Consider the following 20,569-nt stretch of genomic DNA (forward strand, 5'->3'; position numbering starts at 1 on the left):
TGAAACCTCCATAAAACTCCTAAAAGACAGGGTTCTGGGTGCTTCCAGGTGGCTGGGTGCTTCCAGGTGGCTGAACACATCGATATGCTGGGAGGGTGGCTTACCTGGACAGGGCACGTAGGCTCTGTGCCACCCTCTCCAACCCTCAACCCCTTGCCCTAGGCATCTGTTCCACTTGGCTGTTCCTGAGTTGTATCCTCTATAATAAACCATAAGCAGAAGTCAAGTGTTTTCCTAAGCTCTGTGAGTCATTTCAGCAAGTTATTTAACCTGATGGGGGTTGTGGAAACCACAGAGTTTATAAACAAGTCCGACAGAAGCATGGGTAGACTGTGGACCCTCAACTTGTAGCTGACATGTGAAGTGAGGGCAGTCTTGCAGGAAGGAGCCCTTAAGTCTCTGGGCTGTTAACTCCGGGTAGTGTCAAACAGAAGTGAATTGTAGAACACCTAGTTAGTGTCAGAGAATTGGCTGGTGTCACAAGAAAGACACCACAGGCAAGATTTTTTTTTTCAATGTTAAACTTGACCTAAGCATGCACAAACTGGATGAAAGCCAGAACTTCAAGCACTTGTCCCATCTTTATCTAACTCACAAACTGCAAGAACAACTTGGTTTTTGTACTCAGCTACATAATTTCAATGTCTACACAGACGTCCACTAGAATGGGGACAGTCTGCCATTAAGAAGGCAGTCTACTTTCACAGCCCCTCAGACAACAAGGATTCCTAGGAGAGACACCATGAAACAGTGGGGAAAGCCTGGGCCTTGAAACCAGACAGAGCAGGGTTTCAAAATCCAACTCTGCCATCTATTAACTGTGCTCTTGGGCAAGTTTCATTGCTCAGCCTCAATCTTCTGTCTGTAAAATGGGGATATACCACATCCAAGAGTTGTTTTGAGGATTAGAGAGGATAATATATTTAAAGTACCTGACACTTAATAGAAGCAAAATAACTTGATTTTCTTTCCCTTCCTGTCCAAGGTCCACAAAAGCCAGTCAGAGAACTGAAGTTCAAGGGAATGCCCAAAAACCACACTGTAGGTCTGGGCACCCAGCCATTCTCAAAAGAAATGAGTAAGCAAAGACCTGAGATATTCAGTACCACTAAAAACAACCAGAAAGGCTCCACTGACAGGGTCCAGCAGAATCTTTTCTACTACAGCAGGTGGTAAGACCAAGCCTGACGACATTGACCTTGACAGCTAAGGATTCAAAAATCACATTCTCAGTTCTACAATGCAATCATGTCAGTCCAGACGTTTAATCATTGACACCTTGTGTATAAGTACAGCTTAGGAGGAGATATTCAAATCATTCATTCTTTTTCTACAAATGACACAAACCTAAACCAACAACCTCTTTATGTGAGATTTCAAAGTGCAGAGTAACAAGACACCTTCACGTCCATGGAGGGAAACAACTTATACAGATTAGATTAAATTGCTTCAGCTCTGATGTAATGAATAAATTACTGGCAATCTTCATTTCAAATACTCACTCACTGTTTGTATTTTACAATCCTAAGATTTTTAACCACGCTTCAGAGGGTCTAAAAACCTCTTTTACTGGAAGTACCTGGGTCCCCTAGGGCACCTTCAGAGGGGAACATAAAGGCCTCTGGTATATCCAGAACAGAGCATCCCCGTGTTCTGTAAAACTGAAGCAAACACTTGTTTAGGGTTTCAACACAGGTTATAAGGAAGGAAGAAACCCTTTTCAAAATCTCTTTGGTATTCGGCTGCAAAGGCCTCCAGACTTTCAAAGGCAGCTCAGAGGAGGACACGAACCTATCCATCAGTGTCTGTCTGGCTAGCTGACTGGCCCCACTGAGCACTGATAACTCATGCCTGACTTGGGTCCACCTCCATAAGGTAACTGGGGAGTGAGGGGCAGCAGACAGAATCTGTCCTTTAGCATAACCTTTGATCTTTCGCTGTGATGTCCAAGTGTTTTTTCATTTGGAAAAAAATCCAAATCATTTCAATTCTATCTTAAACCCACCACTGCTTATGGCAAAGCACAGTTCAAGTTTATATAAGAAGGTGAAAAAATAAAATGTCAGATATACACATATTTGCAATTTTATGTCACACCTTATTAACTCCCGATAATGTTATCTGTGCTTTTAAAAAAAACCTTGCAGTATGTCACCTGCAGAAATAGTCCTGGCCTGGCTCCAAGGAGTTCGATAAAAATCCTTTTTTCACTCCATCAATTGAGAAGCTGCTGAATAACTGTTATTATCAAGAACCTAGTTAGTGGGGCCTAAGAGTCCTTTAAGAGTTTCAATAGCTCTTTAATAGTTGCATTAACTTTAAGTACTAGGTGCAATGCCTCAAAAAGACTAGATCCAAAGTTTTTGTTGCTGTTATCTTCTTTGTAAGTTCCGGGTCAGCCAATATTGAAAAGTCACATATCTAGTTTCTCACTGTCTGCCTCAATTTCTTCCCAGTAAGTCAAACTACCCACCTTGCAATCTGTGATTAAGAATGTGCTGCTTAAAAAAAAAGAATGTGCTGCTGATTAAGGAAGCTGGAAATTTTCTCTGGAGGAAACTTTTTTTTCTGTAAAGGGCCAGACAGTAAATATTCTAGGCTTGTAGGTCATAAAGTAGCAACCATGCAACTGTGCCATTGTATCTGGAAGCTCTCACAGATGATAGGTAAACAAAGTTGGTGGCTCTGTTCTAACACAACTTTATTTGTGGATACTGAAATTTGAATTTCATGTAAAAAGATTTTCACATATTACAAAAGATTGTATATTTTTTGCAACCATTTAAAAGTATAAAACTACTCTTACTTCACAGTCTGTACAAAAAAGTCAGTGAGCCCAATTTGGCATGCAAGCCATATCCATCCCTACTCTGAGAGAAGCCCTCCCTTGCTTCTCGATTTCCCAAAGTGAAACATAAATCCCAGTTTGGAAGCTAGCACACCAAACCGAGTTATTAAAATGGTGCTGCGACTATAGTTTTAGAGCTGCTTTAGCTCAAAGGAGCCTTGCCTCTCAAGGCTATAGTAACTAAATAGCTATTTTTAAAGAACAAACATTGCCCAAGGTCTGTCTTAAACACAGAATCTACCACCATAACTTCTTAATCAAAATAACCATAAGGAGGGCTTCCCTGGTAGTGCAGTGGTTGAGAGTCCGCCTGCCGATGCAGGGGACACGGGTTCGTGCCCCGGTCCGGGAAGATCCCGTGAGTCATGGCCACTGAGCCTGCGCGTCCGAAGCCTGTGCTCCGCAACCGGAGAGGCCAAAACAGTGAGAGGCCCGCGTACCACAAAAAAATAAATAAAATTAAAAAAAAAATAAAACTTAAAAAAATAATAATAATAACCATAAGGAAAACTTGTGCTAAGTATGGTTCAATCAAATCCATAACCCCACTTTCATGCAACTGCAAAAGAACCAGATGTGGCTGGCTATGGAAGCCACATACCCAAATGAACACCAGAAGACCCAGTATGAACTATTAATTTGAAGGGAGGAAAAGCGTTTAGGGTTAAGTTACTTCACAAGCAACTAAGTTTATAAGGCAAACCCAGGATCCTGAAATATAAAGCAGGTAACAAATCATCAACTCAGCCACGTTGCAGAGAGAACAGTCTCCTATTTCACTGTGGTTTCTATACATGTTTCTTTTGTTCATTTTAATCTTTATTCATGGACAATATTTTCATAATGTGCACGTATCAACTCAAAATAATGTCTGGATTGACTGTTCTAAGGAAAAGAGCCAATCTCCCCCTGCCCACCTAATATTCAGAAACCACCAGATTAGCCTTCAGAGAAATTAGCTGCCAAGCTGTCAGGTGCAACTGGTTAGAACACACACATGTACACACGTACACACATACTTTAGTATCTCAGAAGCCTAATGAAGTAAATGAGGTATTACATTTCCTTAGAACCTGGCAGATTCAACTTGATAAAGGTACACAATTAGAAGACATTCAGAGATATCTTGCTAGGACATATTCTGAGGCTATGTCTACAGCTATAGTTCTACCTACGCCCCATAAAAATCAAGTTACTTCAACAGTTTTTCAGTTTTATAATATGTCTATTTCTTTTTTGAGCACTGAAAACATCAAGTGTACTGCAGTAGAGGTAATCACAAGCGTTGTAATAAACACCTACAGCCAAGAGACTCTACCGTAATTCCATGTCAATGGAAATAAGCCTCCTTTTTATCCTACCCAGAAACTTATTTCTACCAACTGTTAAAAAGGACATTTCTATTCATTGTTTTACACCATTATCCATGTTCCTTACAGATATATGACATTTTGGTAACTACATTATCACTACAGTACAACTCTAAAACTGACTGATCAATCTGTAGCAAACAATGTGGTTTACAAGTTAAGATCACCGACTAACTTTATGTGCACTCCTAACAATATCATAGGAGTGATTACCTAACAAAGTGCAATAGCTGTGGGATTATAAATTTTAAAAAATTTTATGGAAATTTATGATTTCCTTTAAAAATAGAAAAAGGCCACTATAAATATTTTTTAAAGAAAAACTAAATACTACTTCTCTGAACGAATAGCCTTATCTCCTTAGATAATTCTTTAGTTTCATTAGAACACATGAAATCAACTTCGGTGTAAACTCTGAACACCTGGCATAACAAGAAAAATGACATAGGAAAATGAGAAAACTATGAAAATTATGAGACACAAGATGGGAAGTAATTAGCTACTGCTCTCTGGGCAGGCAAAATGTACTACAAATGCTAGCTATTATAAACGAACACTCTGGCAGAGTTCAAAAGCCTCCTTGCAATAGTCATGTTAACCGCCAACTACATTACGGTCAAATATGAAATATCTCACTCTTAATACTACAAATGCACATATTTAAGCGGCACAAAACTAAGCTAATGAAAAGACTACCCAACGAGCCACACCGCCATCGTTCACAGTGCACAACTACAACTTTTTAAAGAATTCACTCCTGCCCAGTTCTAATAACCCTTCCAGTAGAAGCTTACATCATCTTTCTTATTATCACATCTCTGCAGTCAGATACCAAAATCAAAGTTTAAAGGCGATCTCTCTTTAGTAGCAGGGGAAGGTTCGATAGGATGGGAGTGACGACCTGTCAAACACATTTTTAAGTGCTTAGGGAAAATGTCACCGGAACGAGCCCAGAGAGTTAAATGGCTCACGAAGCACGGTTAAATTTCTTTATGACCTTTTGTACGTTCAGAAATTCAACCAGGCAAAAAGAGGCACCGGCTTTTCGGTGTGATTCTCGGAGCTGATGAAGGTTGTCCGGGATAATGGGTTTGGTCCGATCATCTAGCTCTCAGGCCCTGATGTCAGATGGGTCCCAGTCGCCACGCGCCGACCCCAAAGTTCCTCCGTCCCGCCGCCGGGAGCGGACGCCGAGGTGGCGGAGCGCCTGCAATCACCGCCGGGGACCCAGGAACAATGCGGGGCTCCGGGCCGCGCACGCCGGGGCCGGGGAGGGATAGGGGAGGCCGTCCTCCGCCCGCGCCGCGGAACAAAAGGAGTCGCCGGGCCGGGACCGAGCGCCCGGCCGGGAAGACGGGGGGAAACTTTGTGAGAGGCCGGGGCGGCGGGGCGAGGCCCGGGGGGGCCTCTCGCCATGACGCCCCGCACAATAGCCAGGCTGAGCGCGGGAAGGTCGGCCGCCACGGCCCCGCCCCGCCGGGCCCGGGTTCGGCCCAGTACCTGGTGGTTCTCCTTCCTGCCGCCCGCGGCGGCCGCCGCCGGCCCGCCGGGGCCGCTCGTCATGTTCACGTACAGGGAGCGGGTGAGCGGGCTCCGCAGGGTCCACATCCTCTGCGCCAGCCACACGGACGCCAGGCTCAGACACAGCCAGCCCGCGAGCAGTCTCATCGGGGGCCGCGGCCACTCGCTCGGATCACCGCCGGCGCCGGGGCAAGGAGGAGGACGCGCCACCGCCTCCAGCCGCCGCCGCCGCCGCCGCCGCCGCCGCCGCCCAGGATCGAGCCATCGCGCCCAACTCGCCCATCCAGCCCCTTCAGGGCCGAGGCGGGGGGTGGGGAGGAGCGGGCGGCGCGCAGCCTTCCCGCCTCCCCCGTCCTCTCCGCCCCCGGAACGCCGCCGCCGCCGGCTCCAGTTTCCACCCGGACCACATACGCACGGCTGCGGCGCGTTCTCTCCGAAGCGCGCTCCCTCCTCCCAATGAGCGGGCCGGCCAGGAGGTGGGACAAAGGGAGCGCGCATCCGCGTGGCGCGCGTCCCCGCCTCCCGTTTGGTCGCGGCTCCTTATCATGGCGGAAACGATTTTAAGACTTTTGGGCCAGGGGAGATAATTTCCAAGGCGGTACCTGAAGCCTCCCCGTCCCTCCAAGGTAGTGTCCGCGGTTCTTCTGGTCTTTCCTCGCCTTAGTCTTTGCCTCTGGGCCCCTCATTCACGCCCCCACCACGGAGGGACTTTCACCAGGTTGTGCAGATTGACCCGGGGGTGACCCTCATCCCTTTCGTACCTTCGGACACTTGGACCAAGTCCTTGCCAGAGATGGAGACTGCCATTTCTTAACTGTTACTTGCTGAGCTGCGTGGCTTCCTATTTACATTTAGAGCCGACCAGCCAGACCCCCACCCCAAGGACCTCCACCCTGCTTCACAGGAGCTGCAAAGCGGACAGGAATCTAGGGGGGAAAAGTTACCACCAATCCCTCCCCACCTCCCCGCCCAGTTCCCCAAGCCTGGCAGGTTGCTGGCTCCCTGTTTCTAAGAGGCATCGGGGAAAGCTCTGCCTTTGTTGGAAGTTGCTGCGGCTGGGGCACCTGCAAGTAATGTTTTGGTGTGTTGATGACCCTGTCCAAGAATGAAGACCCCAAATTAGAGTCCCTGGCTGCTTGTTTCCTTGAACTAACAAACGGAAGTTGGACCCAGCACTCTTAAAGCCAAGTAAGGTTTGGGAGCAGTATTTACCCAAATGTTTCTTTGATCATTTATAGAACGGGAAGACCTAGCAGCGTTTCAAAACTGAAAGGTTACACTGTGTTCCTGTGTCTGAAGTTCTTCCTGCTGCCACCAAAGCTACAACTAAGGAGTAACATATTTCATGGGTCCTCTAGCTTCACACCTTCCTAGGCTTGTTTAGAAACTGCTTTTAACTTCACTAGAAATAATGTAATACACTGTATTTTAGTTCAAAACAAAAGAAACCTTTCTGTTAACTCCATTAGTGCACTTCAGAGACTGTTATTTAATAGCGTCGTGGTGATCCACTGCTGAGGAACAAAACTGTTGCTTATCCACAAACATTTTTATTAGCTTCTAAGACTCTCAGCTTGGCACCTTTCGCTGACAGGGGCATCTTGTTGCCTAATGTAACACAGGCTATAACAAACAAACAAACAAACAAGCAAAAAGGCAGGGAGGGGAAAGGGGAAGGGTACTTTGTGTTCTGTTTCCAGTATATTCCCTGACTTCTCCCTGCCAAACCCCAAAGAGCCTGCACCTTACTAAATCTAGTTCAACCTCTAGTGGTCCTGACCCAAATCATCAAAAAGGAACTATAGTAACAAGCTCAGATAATTCAGTTTGTTTGCCATGTCACCTCTCTCCACTGTCTCTTGGGATCAGTGTCACAGATAAAGCAGCTCTGTGCCAAAGAAAGCCTTCATCTTTTTCGAGGGGGTGAGTGGGGTGGGGGAGTGTAAAAGCAGCATGAACATATAAAATTACATATTTCATTTCTGCAAACAGAGGAGACCAAAAGATAAGCCCGGCAACTATAGAGTAAGCCTGATGAGCTGAGAAGAAGCAACTAGGTGGCTGCTGTCGTCTAAAGGATTTGGGGTCAGTTGACCACCACGAAGCCTAGCATCTCAAAGGAGCAGACTTTCACTTTAGACCTGAGCAGGCGGCCTGGAAAAATAAATCACTCACGCATTTAAAATACTCCATAATCATCACAAAATATTCAAGTACATGTTATTTACTCTTAGCAAGCACAGGAAGAAACCAAAGCACAGCGTGAACAAATGATGTGCCTAAAGGTAGCAGAACAAATTCAATAGCAGACCTTTTCATAGAACCCGGTATCCCAGCTTGTCGTCCTTTGATCCATCTAAGAAGCCTTGCTGTCTCTCTCTTCTCAGAGAGCCTCTTGAATTACAAATGAGGAGGAAGGAAAACAGCAAGAGTAAATATACTAAGCAGAAGTTCAGATTGCCCTTGGGGACTGCCCCCTTCCTTCATCTACTAGTATGTCACTACTGTATATTAAAACCTCAGTTATCCATCACAGAGAGGGGAAGAGGCACAGATAACACAAAAAGCCAAATAGCAGCCAGTATTCTTTCTAATGTGGCTTTGAAATGCAGTGATATTCAAAAGCTGGGCTCTGCTCAGTGCCCTCCTGACCAGGGCTCAGGTGTGTAGCTTGGGTCACATCTCTGTGCACAGGCCCAAAATCTTGACTGGATGGATCACTTTCCTATCTAGAACTCTAGGCAGGGCACTTTTTGTTGTAACTGTTCTTATCAGCTACAAATTACGACACCCTCATGTTCTCTTTTCAATTACAAAGAGAACCTATAGAGAGAGAGAGCTGGATCTGTAGAGGACACAGAATGTGCCATCACTGTTGTTCATTGTCATCTCTTTGAAGAGGTAATGGACTAAAAAGAACTCATGTAATCACGTATTTTCACGGACTTAGATTCTTTTTATACTTCTTAATATTTTGTAGAGTGTCAGAGAAAGGTGCAAGTTTTCCCCAGTGTATTCAATAGATGTTCCTTGTGGTTATTAAGCAATGAGCACCTCTAAAACATAAAACTAGTAAATATATTCAACAATTATTTTTAATTAGTAAATATAAGGAAGGGATTTTTATCTGAACTTGGTTGATATAATCTCAGGCATATGCAATGACATCACTATGGTTACTGATAAAGTCTAAGCTAAGGTGAAACTGCAAATAGGTTTAAAAAATAAATAAATAAATGGCAGGGGCTTCCCTGGTGGCGCAGTGGTTGAGAGTCCGCCTGCCGATGCAGGGGACGCGGGTTCGTGCCCCGGTCCGGGAAGATCCCACATGCCGCTGAGCGGCCGGGCCCGTGAGCCATGGCCGCTGAGCCTGCGCGTCCGGAGCCTGTGCTCCGCAACGGGAGAGGCCACAACAGTGAGAGGCCCACGTACAGCAAAAAATAAAAAATGGCAGCATAAAGTAGCAGAATTGAACCAAGAGTCTGAAAACCTGGTTAGCAAATACAAATAATACAATATACTCTACTGGAAATCTCCTAATGCTACTCATTAGCATAGTGGTTTATCCTCTGAGCTCTGAAAGAGACCACCTGGGTTTGAAGCCTGGCTCTACATTTCTTGATTTTGCGATTTGAGGCAAACAACTTGACCTCTCTAGGTCTTGGTCTCCTCATCTGTAAAACGGAGGTAATAATATATAATATTATTATATATTATTATATAATATATAATGTATCACATCATGGGGATGTGGTGAGGATTAAATTGTATATTCTAAATATAGAGGGCTTAACATAGTGCCTCAACACATAGTAAGTTCTCAAAAAATGTTAATTTGCTCTTGCTTTCACTGTAACTTGGATAACTCAACCTCTTCCGAACCTCCCTCTTCTCATCTATAAACTGTGGGCCACGATTCTGAGTCGCTTAGTTCACAATATGTCTGTGAGAATCAGATGATCTGAAAGCTTCATAAACTATAAAAACTCAACCGAGATTATCATAACGATGCTCATTCCTAATGCGACTGGTCTCTGCAAAGCTAACCTCCATAAAACATTCCCTTAGAGCCCACGATTATAGCTCCTCCTCATAATGTGTCTGTCTATTCCCACACCCCTTCCTGAGACTTTGAACTAGGAAGTGAGAATGAAAGTGGCTAAAAGGAACATGAAACACAAAACTATTTACATAACATTCAAACCTAGAATCACAAAATCAGGCAGCAAATTCAAGTTTATGTACTTGTCAGAGATGCCTGTCTTCTTAGTAGGAAAACCTTTCCATCTCTGATGTATGAAACTCTTCCTGGCTGGCTCATTTGCATACCTCTGGGCCAGCCACAGCATTTCACCTGCTTAGAACCTTCTGAACCCCACAGCTTCCCTCCCATGGCAATCTCATACCTGTTTCAATTTATGTCAGGAATAATATTGGAAAGACAAAGAACTACCACTTTCACGTAGGCAATAAAGATTTATTGAGTACATGCAAGACATCAGGCACTGGACTAAATGGAGAGGAAAGCATGATGACTTACACAATGACTTACCCTCATAGAGCTTACTGTTTAGTAGGGAGGCAGACCTGTCCAAGTAATCACAAAATGAATAGTTAATTACAGTTTGCTGAGTGCTAGAAAAGAAGTGTACATTGTTAGGAGAACTTACAGCAGAGACCTGACCTCAGTGGGGGGCGGGGGCAGGGGGGCGGTTCAGGAAAAATCTGTCCTGAGGAAGTGTTGCTTTGTGGGCCTCATTTTGATATCTCCTTGCTAAGCTTGAGAGCTTCCAAGTTCCTCTGGACTACAGGTGCACCCAGTAATTATGGGAGAAAATATGGGGTACCCCTGAGAGCCTTCTGGGCTGTGAGGAATCACGGTGGGCCACCTATGTACTTAATGTTGTCCATGTACGCAACTGCTTCTAGGATCTCTAAAAGAAATTTGCACATATAATAGTTTGATCCACTTAAAGTAATATATGGTTTTTTGATATATATTTCTATACATATATTCTGTATTTCAAGGTCTTCCTAGTAGTAGGTCTGAGTCAGAGCTCTGATAAAAGAGAAGGCTGTTGTTTTCATTCACTTTCTAGGGCATTTTCAAAGGTCCAAGATCTTTCATCTTGTTTTAAGTATATTTTCAAAACATCCCTATCCTTGGCCTCTTAATTGCTGTCTCCTGCATGTATGTGGGTTTGGTCCTGTGAATGGCTGCTTCCTCTCCACCCCAGCTCACCATGTAACTTCATGGCACTGTGTTTTCATATACTTATTTTGAAACTATAAAGCCTTCTTATTTTGTGACTCTACAACTTTCCAACGTATGGTTTATATGAAGTACATGAAAAAATATTGCATGGTATGATGAGAAAGCCTTTAACACTTAAAATCTAAATATTTTATGGTAGACAAAGCATGTATGTGTGTACATAAACATAAGTATCTTAAATAGTTTGTACAACATACCACAGAACCACATCTCTGCTGGCATGAGAGAAGACCACAATTTTATCTTTGCACAACCACAAACTGGTCTGAAAATGAGGAAGAGTACTTTTATGAAAGAGAATACTTGAGCAATCAATCAACCTGAAAATCAGACAGAATTAACTCCCTTCTCTGCTGAAAACTGTGATCGATTTTTTAATAGCTACAACTAATGTGAGTTTGTTTTGCAACTTAGCCTGGGATCTTCCTTAAACTTACTGTGTGCACGAATCATTAAATCCAGGGGAAATGCATTTGGTTATTAGATAACCAAAACCTTAGATTGTGAGAACTCTGCAGTTGTTCCATACAGTTTCCTAAAATTGACAAAGTAAGTACTGAAACCAGCTATGAAGCCGTTTTACAATAGAAGCTTTATTTCCAAGTTCATTAGATTTCTATGCTCAAGTCTTTCCAAAAAAGTTTTAGATATGACGGGGCAGGCATCAGAGGCCAGAAGCCTTTCCTCCACCACAGAGACTTTTGTTCTTAGCCAACAGAACTCAGATCCCACCTTCCCCTCATGCCTCCCACTCCAGCCCTGGGGACGTGGGTCAGGGAAGCCAGCTTTGCTCAGGAACCTCACTAAAGTGAAGTTTGGTATTTGTGAATGTAGAACAGGCTGTTCTCCCTCCAGGAATGGTCCATTTTATAACCAGAACTGTAAATGATATTGGAGCCAAATTTGATGCTTTTCAGATATCTTACAATTTAAACAAATTGTCTTAGGTTAGTTATATGCACTTTTTTTGCTTTCATAAGGAGACATATTTACAGATCATTTTTACCACATCTACAGTGCTCATCATGATTATTCAATAGAATAAGTCTCAGGAAAATAAATATAAGTTACTCCTGTAGGGTTTGATAGTACAATGGATTCATTTTTAGAACCTTCAACCCCCTGTTTGATTCATGGACTGGAATTTCTCCACTATTGTCTATAAATAGCAGCCCATGTCTATAAATACATGGGCGTATTTTCATCCTGACACATGGTAACACATCATATTTGAGGACATCTAACATTTGTTAGCTATTTTATCCAGTTTGGAACTTATGTCTGTTTGGACACAAGCATCAGGAATAAATTATATTTTTGACATATATGTTTAAGGATGTTTCAAGAAAAAAACTTTGTCAGGTTTTTTTGACATGGTAGGTGGTACATGGAGTCAATCATAAAATTGCCTTCAAAAAAATTCTGGAACTAAGGAAATAAAATTGCTGAGAATCACACTTTTTGAAGCATGTACATAATGGATTAGAGCAAAGAGATGAAAAGTCATCTTTAAAATAAGGCAGGTCCCCAAGACAAGACTTGACTAAAAATTGACTGAAGGAAGGTAATAACATATTTTAGAATTAACAGCTCGTGTGAGTGGAGGGCGGGGAGGATTGGGTCAGCCTTAGGAAATGGAAAGGCAGACTGATTTCACAGTGGATCTCCACCACAAGCCCAGGAGACCAAAGCCTGGTCCATTTTGCTCAATGCAGCAGGTGCCTCTCTGTGTGGATGGAGATGGGTGCATCCATTTTATCAAGTGCCATGACATCATCCCTAACGTTATCCTGAATCGCCATGTCCTTCATTCTATGCCCACCATATCCCTTATATAGGATAAGGGATAGTGGGGGAACACAACCATTTGTCCCATGGGTAGTTTAGTGTCTCAGTATAGATTAAGATAGGTTTTTTTTTTTTTTTTTGCATTGGTCTGTGAGTTTGATCCATGCTACTCTACTGTGCCTGTGAGAGATGATTCCATTCTCAATGTACCAACATATTGTTTCTATACCAAAAAACCCTCAGACTGTAATTAATTGACCTACATTATACTCCTTATGGGAATGGTGATGACCAGCCAGCCTTCCCTCATCCAACAGGTATCAGGCCTCACTTGCCTGAAACATGCAATGTATAGGAATGAGGCTTTCTCATATGCCTGTGGTTCTTATTCAAGGTCTCTTCTGTCCCACCACACTCTCCCAGTCCCTGTCCCCATATCAGTTAATCCAGCCCTCTTTATCATCAAAAACAGGTTGAACATTTACGCCAGGAGGCAGGAAACTCAAATTCTAGTTACAATCCTGATATTTTCCATGTGACCTTGGAAAATCACATAACCTTAATCATTTTGTCTGCAAAAATGGAAATTAATAAAGACCACCTGTACATAAAGTCATGGACCTGGATCAGAGACTCTTAAAGTCTCTTCCAGTTACAGGGTCTGTTCCTTTACCTGCTTACTTTCTTTTGTGAATTATAAATTCTGTGGATTTTCCCCAAAGGCTAATATAAACATATCTGTACTTACATAGTACACAAGAGAAGTGGTATAATTTTCCCACACACTTTAAAAACAAATCTCATAAATTCAGAGTTCATAACACTCCATAAGGTAAATGGGAAACGATTTACTGCAAAATAGTACATACCTGCAACAAAGTGTATAAGTGGAGACATTGTTTTGAGAGTTATGTGCTTGACAAATTGTCAGCTCCTTATGATCTGAAACCAAAATCCTTGCATTTCTTACTCCCCCAGCCCATATTCATCACCCTCTCCTTTACCTTCCCCTGCTATTTCATTGTGTGAGGCTTGCCTAGTCCCCTGAGAAATACCTGGAGGAAAAGTACTCTAAAAATGAAAATAGATGTATTTCTACCACACGAAGTGCTCAATCTGGACCACAGCTTCACTCTTCAAGAAAAAGAACCTTCCATGAGGGAAGAATTATCAGTATGTCAACCAAATGAAGATATTTCTGAAACGTGATAATAAAGTTCAAAGGATAAAACCAAAAAAGAAAGAAAAAGAGCTTCCTACAACAGCACTGCAAGACTATCACACATGCAACTAACAACAAGGACAGCATGTACTAGGTGCCAGACATTGTGCTAACACTGTTAATCCTCACTACGATCTAACAAGGTTGATAATACTGTTATCAATTTTTTTTTTTTAACAGAGAAAGAGTCTAAGGCACAGAAAGCTTCCACTGCACAGCAGATGAGTGGTTGAAGCATGACTTTAGACCAGGCAGTCTGATTTCAGAACCCACATTCTTCACACAAAGCTCTACTGCCTCCTGGTGTTTATTAACAGTCCTTGGACCACAAGCATTAGAATCCCCAGTGATGTTGGTTAAATGCAGTTCCTTGGGCCATCCCATGTGGGCTGATTCAGAATCCTGCTGTAAATAGGCAGTTTGCAACATGGCTCACCAGGGAGAAGACAGAGACAAGGTCCTCAGCAAAGCAATATGTACTTTAATTAAAAGCATTCAAAAGTCATGAAATTATTTTTTAATGAAGCAATTAATTTTTAAGTGTGCAGATAACCTAAAAAAAGAAAATGACATTTCAAAATAGCAAGTCAAATGGCATTTGTATAATCACTTCAGAACAGCCTTCCAAAAATAAAATGAAAGCAAATTCTGTGGTCTGTAAATTTTTTCAAGTCAGGTAATTCACCCTATGTAGTGTACAATTTATGAGTTTTGACAAATGCATAAAACTGTGTAACCACCGCGACAATTAAAATACAGAGTATTACCATTACCTAAAAAAAATCCCTGTGTCCCCATACAGACTGAAAGTGAGGGGATGGAAAAAGATATTCCATGCAAATGGAAATCAAAAGAAAGCTGGAGTAGCAATACTCATATCAGATAAAATAGACTTTAAAATAAAGAATGTTGGGGCTTCCCTGGTGGCACAGTGGCTGAGAGTCCGCCTGCCAATGCAGGGGACATGGGTTCTTGCCCCGGTCCAGGAAGATCCCACATGCTGCAGAGCGGCTGGGCCCCTGAGCCATGGCTGCTGAGCCTGCGCGTCCGGAGCCTGTGCTCCGGAACGGGAGAGGCCACAACAGTGAGAGGCCTGCATACCGCAAAAAAAAATAAAGAAAGAAAGAAAGTTACAAGAGACAAGGAAGGACACTACATAGTGATCAAGGGATCAATCCAAGAAGAAGATATAACAATTATAAATATATATGCACCCAACATAGGAGCACCTCAATACATAAGGCAAATGCTAACAGCTATAAAAAAGGAAATTGACAGTAATGCAATAATAGTGGGGAACTTTAACACCTCTTTTACACCAATGGACAGACCATCCAGACAGAAAATTAATAAGGAAGCACAAGCTTTAAATGACACAACAGACCAGATACATTTAATTGATATTTATAGGACATTCCATCCAAAAACAGCAGATTACACTTTCTTCTCAAGTGCACACGGAACATTCTCCAGGATAGATCACATCTTGGGTCACAAATCCAGCCTCAATAAATTTACAAAAATTGAAATCATATCAAGCATCTTTTCCAACCACAACACTATGAGATTAGAAACCAATTACAGGGAAAAAAACGTAAAAAACACAAATACATGGAGGCTAAACAATACATTACTAAATAACCAAGAGATCACTGAAAAAAATCAAAGAGGAAATCAAAAAATACCTAGAGACAAATGACAACAAAAACACCACAATCCAAAACCTATGGGATGCAGCAAAAGCAGTTCTAAGAGGGAAGTTTATAGCAATACAATCCTACCTTAAGACACAAGAAAAATCCCAAATAAACAACCTAAACTTACACCTAAAGGAATTAGAGAAAGAAGAACAAACAAGACCCAAAGTTAGTAGAAGGAAAGAAATCATAAAGATCAGAGCAGAAGTAAATGAAATAGAAACAAAGGAAACAATAGCAAAGATCAATAAAACTAGAAGGTGGTTCTTCGAGAAGATAAACAAAATTGATAACCTTTAGCCAGATTCATCAAGAAAAAGAGGGAGAGGACTCAATAAAATTAGAAATGAAAAAGGAGAAGTTACAACGGACACCGCAGAAATACAAAGCATCCTAAGAGACTACTACAAGCAATGCTATGCCAATAAAATGGACAACCTGGAAGAAAGGGACAAATTCTTAGAAAGATGTAACCTTCCAAGACTGAACCAGGAAGAAATAGAAAATATGAACAGACCAATCACAAGTAATGAAATTGAAACTGTGATTAAAAATCTTCCAACAAACAAAAGTCCAGGACCAGATGGCTTCACAGGCAAATTCTATCAAACATTTAGAGAAGAGCTAACACCAATCCTTCTCAAACTCTTCCAAACAAATGCAGAGGAAGGAACACTCCCAAACTCATTCTATGAGGCCACCATCACCCTGATTCCAAAACCAGACAGAGATAATACAAAAAAAGAAAATTACAGACCAATATCACTGATGAATATAGATGCAAAAATCCTCAACAAAATACTAACAAACAGAATCCAACAGCACATTAAAAGGATCATACACCATGAGCAAGTGGGATTTATCCCAGGGATGCAAGGATTCATCAATATATGCAAATCAATCAATGTGATACACGATATTAACAATTTAACAAATAAAAACCATATGACCATCTCAGTAGATGCAGAAAAAGCTTCTGACAAAATTCAACACCAATTTATGATGAAAACTCTCCAGAAAGTGGGTATAGAGGGAACCTACCTCAACATAATAAAGGCCATATGCAACAAACCCACAGTGAACATCATTCTCAATGGTGAAAAACTGAAAGCATTTCCACTAAGATCAGGAACAAGACAAGGATGTCCATCCACTCTCGCCACTCTTATTCAACATAGTTTTGGAAGTCCTAACCATGGCAATCAGAGAAGAAAAAGAAATAAAAGGAATACAAATTGGAAAAGAAGAAGTAAAACTGTCACTGTTTACAGATGACATAATACTATACATAGATAATCCTAAAGATGCCACCAGAAAACTACTACAGCTAATCAATGAATCTGGTAAAGTTGCAGGATACAAAATTAATGCACAGAAATCTCTTGCATTCCTATACACTAGCAACAAAAGAACAGAAGGAGAAATTAAGGAAACAATCCCATTCACCACTGCAACAAAAAGTATAAAATACCTAGGAATAAACCTATCTAAGGAGGTAAAAGACCTGTACTCAGAAAACTATAAGACACTGTTGACAGAAATCAAAGATGACACAAACAGATGGAGAAATATACCATGTTCGTGGATTGAAGAATCAGTATTGTGAAAATGACTATACTACCCAAAGCAATCTACAGATTCAATGCAATCCCTATCAAATTACCAATGGTATTTTTTACAGAACTAGAACAAAAAAATCTTAAAATTTATATGGAGACACAAAAGACCCCAAATAGTGAAACCAATCTTGAGAGGAGAAAACAGAGCTGGAAGAATCAGACGCCCTGACTTCAGACTATACTACAAAGCTACAGTAATCAAGACAATAGGGTACTGGCACAAAAACAGTAATATAGATCAATGGAACAGAAGGAAAGCCCAGAGATAAACCCATGCACCTATGGTCCACTAATCTATGACAAAGGAGACAAGGATATACAATGGAGAAAAGACACCCTTTTCAATAAGTGGTGCTGGGAAAACTGGACAGCTACATGTAAAACAATGAAATTAGAACACTCCCTAACACCATACACAAAAATAAACTCAAAATGGATTAAAGACCTAAATGTAAGACCAGACACTATAAAACTCTTAGAGGAAAACATAGGAAGAACACCCTTTGACATAAGTCACAGCAAGATCTTTTTGACGCATCTCCTAGAGTAATGGAAATAAAAACCAAAATAAATAAATGGGACCTAATAAAACTTAAAACCTTTTGCACAGCAAAGGAAACTATAAACAAGATGAAAAGACAACCCTCAGAATGGGAGAAAATATTTACAAACGAATCAAAGGACAAAGGAGTAATCTCCAAAATATGTAAACATCTCATGCAGCTCAATATTAAAAAGACAAGCAACACAATCAAAAAATGGGCAGAAGACCTAAATAGACATTTCTCCAAAGAAAACATACAGATGGCCAAAAGGCACATGAAAAGTTGCTCACCATCACTAATTATTAGAGAAATGCAAATCAAAACTACAATGAGGTATCACCTCACAATGGTCAGAATGCCCATCATCAAAAAAATCTACAAACAATAAATGCTGGAGAGGGTGTGGAGAAAAGGGAACCCTCTTGCACTGTTGGTGGGAATGTAAATTGATACAGCCACTATGGAGAACAGTATGGAGGTTCCTTAAAAAACTAAAAATAGAATTGCCATATGACCCAGCAATCCCACGACTGGGCATATACCCCAAGAAAAACATAATTCAGAAAAACACATGCAGCCCAATGTTCATTGCAACAGTATTTACAACAGCCAGGTCATGGAAGCAACCTAAATGCCCATCAACATACAAATGGATAAAGAAGATGTGGTACATATATAGAGGTGTGATGAACAAGTAAAAATCGTATATATTTTGGGTTGTACAATGTGATTTTTAAAGGTATACAATGAGAAGATTTAATATACACATACATTGTGAAATATTTACCATAATCAAGTTAAATAACACATCCGTCACCTCACATTGTTACCAATACAGTATTATTAACTACAGTCACCATGCTGTACATTAGATCCCCAGAACTTATTCATCTTATAATTGGAAGTTTGTACCCAACCCTCCCCACCCCTATCCACTGGCAACCACTGTTCCAACCTCTGGTTCTAAATGCCCATCAACATACAAATGGATAAAGAAGATGTGGTACATATATAGAATGGAATATTACTCAGCCATAAAAAGGAATGAAATTGGGTCATTTGTAGAAACATGGATGGACCTAGAGACTGTCATACAGAGTGAGGTAGGTCAGAAAGAGAAAACCAAATATCATATATTAATGCATATATGTGGAATCTAGAAAAATGGTACCGATGAACTGGTTTGCAAGGCGGAAATAGAGACACAGATGTAGAGAACAAACGTATGGACACAAAGCAGGGAAAGCAGGGTGGGTGTGGTGGTGGTGGGATGAATTGGGAGATTGGGATTGACATGTATACACTAATATGTATAAAATAGATAACTAATAAGAACCTGCTGTATAAAAATAAATTAATTAATTTAAATAAATTTTAAAAAACAATCCCTGTGTCCCTTTGTAGTCAACCCATCTCCCCAACCTTCAGGCCCTGGCAACCACTAATGTGTTTGCTGCCCTGATAGTTTTGCCTTTTCCAGAATATCAGATAAATGGAATCATACAGTAGATAACCTTTGTCTGGCTTCTTCCACTTAGCATAATGCATTTGACATTCATTCATGCTGTTGTTGGTATTAGTAGTATCTCTTTTTTATTGACGTGTAGCATCCCACAGTGTAGATGTACCACACTTTGCTCACCAGTTAACAAACCGGAGGACATTTGAGTTGTTTCCAGTTGGGGGAGGGGTAATTATGAGTAAAGCCACAATCAAATGCGTACATATTTGGGGTGAACATAGTTTTTGTTTCTCCTGGGCAAACAGCTAGCAGTGGGAATTCTGCATTGTATGTCAAGGGTATATTTAACTTTATAGGAAGCTGCTAAAACTGTTTTCCAAAGCAGCTGTACCATTTTAATTCTTACCAGAAAGGCATAAGAGTTCTGGGTGTTCCACAACCCTGTCAGCATGTGTAGAGCATTATTCGCTTTTTTACAAAAATTCTATTAATTGGCGGGTTTTTTTGGCCACACCACACAGCTTGCACGATCCTAGTTCCTTGGAACCCCGGGCCCACAGCAATGAAAGGGCGGCGTCCTAACCACTGGACTGCCAGGGAATTCCTGTATTATTAGGTTTTATTTTAGCCATTCTAATGGTTATGTAGTGATATCTCATTGTTTTTTTTTTTTTTAAGATTTATTTTTTCTTTATTTTCTTTATTTTTGGCTGCCTCGGGTCTTAGTTGCAGCACACGGGATCTTCGTTGTGGTGCACGGGCTTCTCTCTAGTTGTGGCGTGTGGGTTTTCTCTCTCTAGTTGTGGCACGCAGGCTCCAGGGCACGTAGGTTCTGTAGTTTGTGGTAGGCGGGCTCTCTAGTTGAGACGCATGAGCTCAGTAGTTGTGGCGCGTGGGCTTAGTTGCCCCGCGGCATGTGGGATCTTAGTTCCCTGACCAGGGATCAAACCCGCGTCCCCTGAATTGGAAGGCGGATTCTTTACCACTGGACCACCAGGGAAGTCCCTATCTCACTGGTGTTTTGTTTTGTTTTGTTTTTTTTAAGTACGCGGGCCTCTCAGTGTTGTGGCCTCTCCCATTGCGGAGCACAGGCTCCGGACGCGCAGGCTCAGCGGCCATGGCTCACGGGCCCAGCCGCTCCACGGCATGTGGGATCTTTCCGGACCGGGTCACTAACCCGCGTCACCTGCATCGGCAGGTGGACTCTCAACCACTGCGCCAC

At 41.7% G+C, this 20,569-nt stretch overlaps 1 protein-coding gene across 1 annotated transcript in view; it reads right to left on the reverse strand.

Annotated features, from left to right (window-relative positions):
- The window catches only part of METTL9 (methyltransferase 9, His-X-His N1(pi)-histidine), a 45,167-nt gene extending 38,997 nt beyond the window's left edge, over positions 1 to 6,170 (reverse strand). Inside the window, exon 1 of the mRNA XM_019922010.3 lies at positions 5,719 to 6,170. Within this exon, the coding sequence (XP_019777569.1) occupies positions 5,719 to 5,886 (168 nt within the window). The 5' untranslated portion in view covers positions 5,887 to 6,170. The remainder of the gene's footprint in view (positions 1 to 5,718) is intronic.
- Between the last annotated feature and the right edge of the window lie 14,399 nt (positions 6,171 to 20,569).

This window comes from Tursiops truncatus, chromosome 15 (genome assembly GCF_011762595.2).
Source record: "Tursiops truncatus isolate mTurTru1 chromosome 15, mTurTru1.mat.Y, whole genome shotgun sequence".
NCBI lineage: Eukaryota > Metazoa > Chordata > Mammalia > Artiodactyla > Delphinidae > Tursiops > Tursiops truncatus.